The sequence below is a fragment of the Puma concolor genome, chromosome D1 (assembly GCF_028749965.1).
Source record: "Puma concolor isolate L17-30 chromosome D1, mPumCon1.1.hap2, whole genome shotgun sequence".
In the NCBI taxonomy this organism is placed as follows: Eukaryota; Metazoa; Chordata; class Mammalia; order Carnivora; family Felidae; genus Puma; species Puma concolor.
The window spans coordinates 95499999-95508397 of record NC_141676.1 but is presented as its reverse complement, the minus strand read 5'-3'; the positions used below and the strand labels follow the sequence as shown (position 1 = coordinate 95508397).

Sequence of the window (8399 nt, the reverse complement as noted above, 5' to 3'; positions counted from 1 at the left end):
AAAAAGTAAAGACATCGTGCAAATGATGAAGAAAAAAAAAGACCTAGTGATAAAGACCGGAAGTAAATTATAGAGAGAAGACTCAAATTTCCTTTAACATGTTAAGAAAAAAATAGACTAAGAAGGCTACTGCAAAAAACGTTTTCATTAAACATAAAATCTCCCTGTTGTGTAACTAACTGTACTGAGAGATACAGTTTCTGATTATAACTATCTCCTACTCAGGACTTTCCTCAGGGCAAGTTTAACATCTTTGTTTCTTAAACTATAGATTAAAGGGTTCATCATGGGAACCACATTGGTATAAAAGACAGAAGAGGTTTTCCCCTCATCCATAGACCCAGCAGAAGATGGTTTAAGATACATAAATGCACCTGATCCAAAGAACAAGGAAACAGCAATTATGTGGGAACTGCAGGTACTGAACGCTTTGGACCTGCCCTCAGCGGAACTGATGTGGAGGATGCTGGAGAGGATGCAACCATACGACACAAAGATGGTGACACTGGGCACAATGATGTTGATGCCCACCACGATGAAAACCACCAGTTCATTTACATAGGTGCTTGTGCAGGAGAGCTGGAGCACCGGGAGGATGTCACACAAATAATGGTTGATGGTGTTTGCATCACAGAAGGTCAGTCTCAGCATGCTTCCTGTGTGAGCCACAGCACCCGAAAATGCCATCAAATATGAACCAAGCATAAGGCTGGAACACACTTTAGGGGACATGACAACATTATACAAAAGTGGGTTACAGATGGCCACATAGCGATCATAGGCCATTGATGTCAACACATAGCATTCAGAAATAGCAAAAAAACAGAAAAAGTAAAGCTGGATCATGCACCCCCTGTAGGAGATAATATTTTTCTTTGATACAAAGTTAGTCAGCATTTTGGGTGTAAACACAGAAGAATAGCAGAGGTCTATGAAGGACAAATTGAAAAGGAAAAAGTACATTGGGGTGTGTAGGTGTGAATTCAGTCCAAGTAGAGTTATCAAGCCCGAATTTCCTAACACAGTGACCACATACATGACTAGAAACAGGCAGAACAGAGGGAGCTGGAGATCTGGTAGGTCTGTTAGCCCCACCAGAATGAATTCAGTCACAAAAGAACCATTTCCAGGAGCCATCTTCTCTAAAGGGATCTGTGAGCACAGAAGAAAAAAGTTACAAAGAGAAAAACTCAGCTTTTCCCACCATTTCTCCTTTCCCAAATGCAGTATATGCATGGAGAAGGTCTGAGACTAGCCCAACCTGGACCCAAGACTCCACTGCCATTACCATGATACTGAGTGACTCAGGCTTCCCCTTATTAGTCTTTGCAAGCTAAGTAACAAAGAATGTCAAATCTTAGCCTATAGAGTGAAGAGCAAAGTTGCTAAATGCAAACATAACTATGGGAAATACCTTCTCCCTTATGGAGAAGAAGTTTACATGAGGACACAATTATCCTTCTTTCTTCTCATTTTCATTCACATAAGCCCTCTCTTCACCAGTAAAATTTGAAGCTGCCACCTGGAGCTGGCCTCTAATGCAGATTAGACTTGGTGTGGTGGAAACCAACTAGACTGTTTCTAATCCAAAACTAAGGGACCAGTCTACAAGAAGTTACTGCCCAATGTCACAGAGTAAAAGCCTCAAATCTGGAGTAGCAGCAAGTTTTGCCCATGGAGAAGAAACTTACTGACTCACAGAACGCATTCCTTGACCAGCCCTTGCAACATCTCTAAACATTCCCTCCTCCGGACAGATTTTTCTGCCAATTTCACTGAGTCTCAGGACTGCAAAACTGGGAAAGATAGTGGCATATCTTAGATCCTCAGGTTTTCATCTCAAAAAAGGAGGACATGCTTAAGCTGAAATTCAGAAGCTCACCCACCTTAGGCCGGAAAACATTGGTGCTTCCTTATCATTGTTATTATCCCCATTGTCATGGAAGGGCCATTTCCGGCTCTGAGGATTTGGTTCTTTTGATTCAAAGAGAATTCAGCCCACACTTAATTGCTGATATGTCCTGGAAATCTTTTAGAACTATAGATCTTAATTTCTGATTATGACTTTTAGTTCCCTCAAACAGAAGACAAAAACAGTCTTTATTGTTATCATTTTTGCCACTTGGTAAGTCACAGAAGATTTAATGTGAGTGTAACTATATAATGGTAGCTATAAACAAGGCAGAAGCTTGCTCAGTGTGTTCCCCAAGGAAAATTTCTAAGTGTAATCAGAAACCATGGGGATTGTATATACACCCTGGACCAGAATCCAACTTCAGTGCCTCAAGGACTCGATAATCTGCTCAAGTTTTCTCTTCCCTGTAGAGACTGTATGACCCCTCAAGGAAGAGCCAAAAATAAATTCCCATGTCCAATTATGCAAGCTGGAAGCCTTAATCTCTACTTCTCCACATGACACACTGATTCAAAAAACAACTTATGTACAGATTCCCTTTGTAAAAAAATCTGGAAACTGGTTAAGAAGGTCCCTTACCCAATTCATGCATGAAACCAGGCATATTGAAGCTGTTAGGGAAATTCAAGATACCCTTTTGAAATAATACCTATCTTGGCATAGCACACGTGATTCTGACAAAAATCCCTCAGCTCCCAGCTACTCCCTGGGAAAGGGAAGAGGTGCACCATACATCCAAAGCCTCAAGTTTTTTAGGAGCTTTCCATAAGACTAGCTTATGTTAGGCATGTTTCAGAAAGGTGAGGAGCCATGGGCCATGGCATAGTTTAGCTGCACAGGTGACAGAGGACAGAGAGAGCAATTTGGGCTAGAACTCACAGTAGCCCTCTGCCCCACATACACACGCCCTGCTGACTCAGCCCAGAGCTAGCAGTAAAGAACTCTTCCTCTAACCATGTATCTAATGACCCAACTTATTAGGGGGCTGCCTGAGGAACCGACTTCAGCCTTGCTTGTTTTAGAGTGCTGATGGGAACTGACATACTCCAGAAGCGATGAAGCAAAAAAGAACAAAGAAAGTGGGACAGACTGACATGATCTGTAAGAGGCTCTCACTATCTGGCCAGGCTTTTTGTGTGGGTCTTCTCTAGCACAAGGCTAGACCATGAAGATTAGGATAGGTGGACATTTTGTCTAATGTCCAGACACAAGCCCAGAGAGTCTAAGTATTTCCCAGAAAGAACAACATAAATCTCCAGAAACTGTCACTAATGAAATGGAAATACATCGTTTATCTGACAGAGAATTCAAACAGCTATCATAAAAATGCTCACTGCAGTCAGAGAGCAATACGTGAAAAAAGTAAGAATGTCAACCAAGAGAGAGAAAACTCTAAAGAATACCAAGCAGAAATAATGAGGCTGAAGAAAAAAAATCACTGAACTGGAAAAATTACTAGGAGGTTAAAACAGCAGACAAGGTCACACAAAAGAAAATATCACAGAATTAAAAAAAAAAGTCATGTGAAATTAGTCATCAAAGTATCAAATGAAGAAAGAATTAAAAATAGCAAATAAAATAAGAGAATTTTTGGACTGTACCAGTTGGACAAATATATGTATTTTAGGGATCCAAAAAAAAAAAAAAAAGAGATGAGAAATAACCTGAAAGATTTCCCAAATCCGTAGAAAGAAATGAACATCCAGATCCAGGAAACAAAAAGGTTCCCCCTGACCAAAAAAAAAGATGACTGCAAAGAAATCCACACCTGGACACACTATATTCAAAATTATTGAAAAATCAAAGACAGAATTTTGAAAGCAGCAAGAGAAATGCAACTTATCCCATACAGTGAAACACCCCCGTAAGAATATCCGTGAATTTTCCAGCAGAGTTCAATGGATTTCAGAAGAAATCTTGCAGGTCAGAAGGGAATGGGAAGATCTATTCAATGTGCTGAAAGAAAAAAAAAGGGCAGGGGGAGGGGGTGGGCAACCAAGAATACAGTAAATAGCAAAAATATCCTTCCAAAAGAAAGAGAGAGAAAATTTTTCCTCAAACAACAGCTGAAAAGATTCATCACCACTAAACCTGCCTCATAAGAAATGTGAAAGAGAATTCTTCAAGCTGAAAAGAAAGGACACTGGGGTCTGGGTGGCTCAGTCAGTTAAAGCATCTGACTCTTGATTTTGGCTCAGGTCATGATCTCACAGTTTCTGAGCTCGAGCCCCGAGCGGAGAGTGTGGAGTCTGCTTGGGATTCTCTCCTTCTCTTTCCGCCCCTTCCCGATGTCTCTCTCTCTCTCTCTCTCTCTCTCTCTCTATATATATATATATATAAACACCTTTTAAAAGAAAAGAGAAAAGAAAGGACACTAAACAACATCACATTAGCCTAAGAAAGTCTAAAACAAATTGATAAAGGTAAACACATAGTACAGAATATTGCATTGTAAAAGTGGTGGGTATGGGCTGCCTTGTGGCTCAGTTGGTTGAGCACCCTTCAGCTCAGGTCATGATCTCACAGTTGGTGGGTCTGAGCCCTGTATCCAGCTCTGTGCTAACAGCTCAGAGCCTGAGTATTGCTTTGGATTCCGTGTCTCCCTCTCTCTCTGCCCCTCCCCCACTTGCACTCTGTCTCTCTCTGTCTCTCAAAAATAAATAAAATGTTTAAAAAAAACATTTGGGGGGCGCCTGGGGGGCGCAGTCGGTTAAGCGTCCGACTTCAGCCAGGTCACGATCTTGCGGTCCGTGAGTTCGAGCCCCGCGTCAGGCTCTGGGCTGATGGCTCAGAGCCTGGAGCCTGTTTCCGATTCTCTGTCTCCCTCTCTCTCTGACCCTCCCCCGTTCATGCTCTGTCTCTCTCTGTCCCAAAAATAAATAAACGTTGAAAAAAAAAAAAAAACATTTGGGGGGTAATGTTCTTTCAGTTTTGATAGAAAAGTTAGTAGACAAAAGTATCAAAAAATAGATATCACTAAAAATGTTAATAGACACAAAATACATGTATGTATTCAATAAAGTATCTTTAAATGACAAAAGCAAGATGTCAGAAATATTTCCTTAAATCAAGTCTACAGCCCCTATCAATGTATTCGAGCATATGAATAAATAGGAAAATATGTGAGGGTGTGTGTTAGGCTTACACATATATACCAAAGGGGAACTCTGTTATGATAACACCTATATTATAAAAGAAGAGAGACTCAAATAAATTACCTGGCTTTATACCTCAAGGAATTGGAAAGAAAAGAACAAAACCAGAAATATATCAAATAGAAAATAGAAAATCATAGTAAAGCATGAAAATGAGAGCAGTTTTAAAAGGTAAAATTGACAAGCCTTTAGCAAGTCTAAATAAGAAAGAAGAGAGGGGCACCTGGGTGGCTCAGTCAGTTAAGTGTCCGACTTCAGCTCAGGTCATGATCTCCTGGTTTGTAGGTTTGAGCCCCGCGTCCAGCTCTGCGCTGACAGCTCAGAGCCTGGAGCCTGCTTTGGATTCTGTGTCTCCCTCTCTCTCTCCCTCTCCCTCCACTTCTCTCTCTCTCTCTCTCTCTCTTTCTCTCTCTCTGTCTCCTTCAAACATTAAAAAAAAAAAAGAAGAAGAGAGAAGACTCAGGTAAGTAAAATAAGAAATGAAAGAGGAGACAATACAACGGGTGCCACAGAAAGAAAAAGAAAAAGATTATATGAACATTTATTCACCAAAAAGTGGATAATCTCAAAGAAATGGATACATTTGTAGAAACATACAACCTACCAAAAATGAATCATGAATACATAGAATTTCTGAACAGAACTGTCACTGACATGTGATTAAATCAATACTCTAAAATTTCCCAACAATGAAAATCCAAGCTTCAAGTAGAAATTCTACCAAACATTTAAAGAAGTAGCACAGTCCTTCTCAACTCTCCCATAACATTAAAGAACAGGGTAGACTTTCAAATCCATTTTATGAGGCCAGCATTACCTTGATATCAAGTCCAGACAAAGACACTACAAGAAAATTAGAAGCTAGTATGATGAATTCTGAATTCTTATTCATCTGATGAATACATAAAAGCATATATTTACACACACACTTATATTTAGTAGGGGAGAAGGGCAGAAGGGCATCATTTATTTACTCATATAGAGGGGATTCTCTCAGTAGTAAAAAAGCATCGGACTCTGAGTTTCTTCAAATGTGTAAACTGCTCAGAGGAAGTGGCTCCAAACATAAAACAATGACTTGTGCTCCCACAATTATGGAATTTTTTTTCATGACAATTCTAGAGGGAGAAAGATGGAAAAGATCACTCAGGCATTGTGCTAGCCTGTTTTGGCTGCTATAACAAATCCATGGATTGGTGGCTTATAAATAAGAGAAATTTATTTCACACAGCTCTGGAATCAGGGAAGTGCAAGATCAAGGCACCAGGATATTCCATCTCTGATGAGGTACCTCTTCCTGGTTCATAGGCCGCTGTATTCTTGCTCTGTCCTCACATGACCAAAGGAAAAAGGGTACTCTCTGCTATCTTTTCTATAAGGGCATTGTTCCCATTCATGAAGGCTCCACCCTTATGACCTAATCAACTACCAAATTCTCACCTCCTAATACCATCACACTAAGGATTAAGTTTCAACATAGGAATTTAAGGAAGCCACATTCAGTCTATAGCAGACTTCACTTTAAAGGTCTTTCTTCATTCTCTAAATCCATGATCTAAGATCTGTATCTAAGGTCCATGTTTAGGATCTTTCCAACATCACACATATGATTTTGAAACTTTTACACTCACAAAATTAGGTTTAAAAAAGACAGAGAGAAGGAAATTCAAGATGCAATGTTTTGGAAAAGGATCCAAGGTAAAAAAAAAAAAGTAGATTATTAATTATATGAAATAAGGCTAGATAGAAATTCTACTAGAAGACTCCACTAGCTGTGGCATTAAAAAGGAGCCATAAGGCTTTCTTCATGGGCATTCTTATAAAAACCAAAGCTCCCCATCTCAAAGACAGTGTAACTATAAAACTGAAAATGGAAGTTACTATTAAGAGCTGGATGGCCTGACTTTGTTTTTCTCTTGGATCCCCAGTAAAAATGAAGAGCCAGAAAAACGACCTACCAATCCATGACTTGTGTGACCAGTGCATTTAATTCCCACCCCCTGCTCCAAACCAAGTAGCCATGATTGAGAGCTGCTCTTTCCTGTACCCAAATACTGTGACAATATAAAGTTTCTGAGCAGATCAAAAGTATTAAAATCTGGTGAAAAGGGAATGAACAATTGCATTTCTGGATAATAGAACGCATAAATGTGTCCTAGCAAACCCTACATGACACCACGTGTATTATTCAAAGAGAAGTGCAGCAATCTGGGGTTTACCCTATTTTGGGTATCAACTCTCCTATCAATGACCCTTCTAGGGAAAGGTGTGTTGCCTCTGAGATTTTTCTAGTTCACAAATTTTCCACACAATTTAGATCATAAATCATAGTAAAAGAGAGAAGGCACACTGGGTCTTTAGGGGAGAGACTTCTTACAATTGCAATTGTCCTAAAAATAAGAATTTTCTTTTGTACCAACACTATAACATTTTGAAAGATTAATCTGTTTAACTTCTCCCTATGAATTAGGGTATAGAGTTATGTGGTCCAAGTACATCCCTATCAATTGGAAATTAATGTTTGAGCAATAATCTAAGTAAACAGCTCCCTCTGATGGGGACTTTTATCTTAGAGAACACTCAAGTCAATTTAAAAGAAAAAAAAATGCTGTATGTAAGGAATATCCCAGGAGGGCTTTAATAATATTTTTTCTTCTTTCTTTCCAAGTTTTTATTTAATTTCCAGTTAGTTAACATATAGTTACTCACAGTAAACATACAGTTAATTTAGTTTCAGGTATAGAATTTAGTGACTCAATACTTACATACAACACCTGGTGCTTATCACAACAACTGCCCTCCTTAATCCCCATCAACTAACCAGTCTCCCTGCTCACCTCCCCTCTGGTAACCATCAATTTGTTCTCTGTAATTAAGAATCTGTTTCTTGGTTGTCCTCTTTTTTTTTTTTCCTGCTAAGTTCATTTGTTTTGTTTCTTAAATTCCACATATGAGTGAATATTTTTAAAAGTCAAATTAAGGAGCACCTGGGTGGTTCAGTCTGTTGAGATTGCAACTCTTGATTTCAGCTCAGGTCATGATCTCATGGTTCATGGGATCGAGCCCCCCATCAGGCTAATAGTGCAGAGCCTGCTTGGGATTCTCCCCCTCTCTCTCTGCCCCTCCTCTGTTCACACACACACAGTCTCTCTCTCTTTCTCTCAAAATAAGTAGATAAACTCAAAAAAATAAAAGTCAAATTAAGATCCTTGCTATATACATATTAGTCTCACTTTTAAAACTACAAAATACTATATACATTTTAATATGGTGGAAGAAAATTTTGGCAACTATTTTGCATTCTCCTTTCACTTCTCTTTATCTCAATG

The 8399-nt window shown here is 39.2% G+C and overlaps 1 protein-coding gene across 1 annotated transcript; it reads right to left on the bottom strand.

Annotated features, from left to right (window-relative positions):
* Window positions 1–210: 210 nt before the first annotated feature.
* LOC112866161 (olfactory receptor 8B3-like) lies at window positions 211–1146 on the bottom strand. Its single transcript, XM_025929206.1, has one exon. It carries the CDS (start codon window positions 1135–1137, stop codon window positions 211–213), a length of 927 nt encoding a protein of 308 aa, XP_025784991.1. The 5' UTR covers window positions 1138–1146.
* Window positions 1147–8399: the final 7253 nt, after the last annotated feature.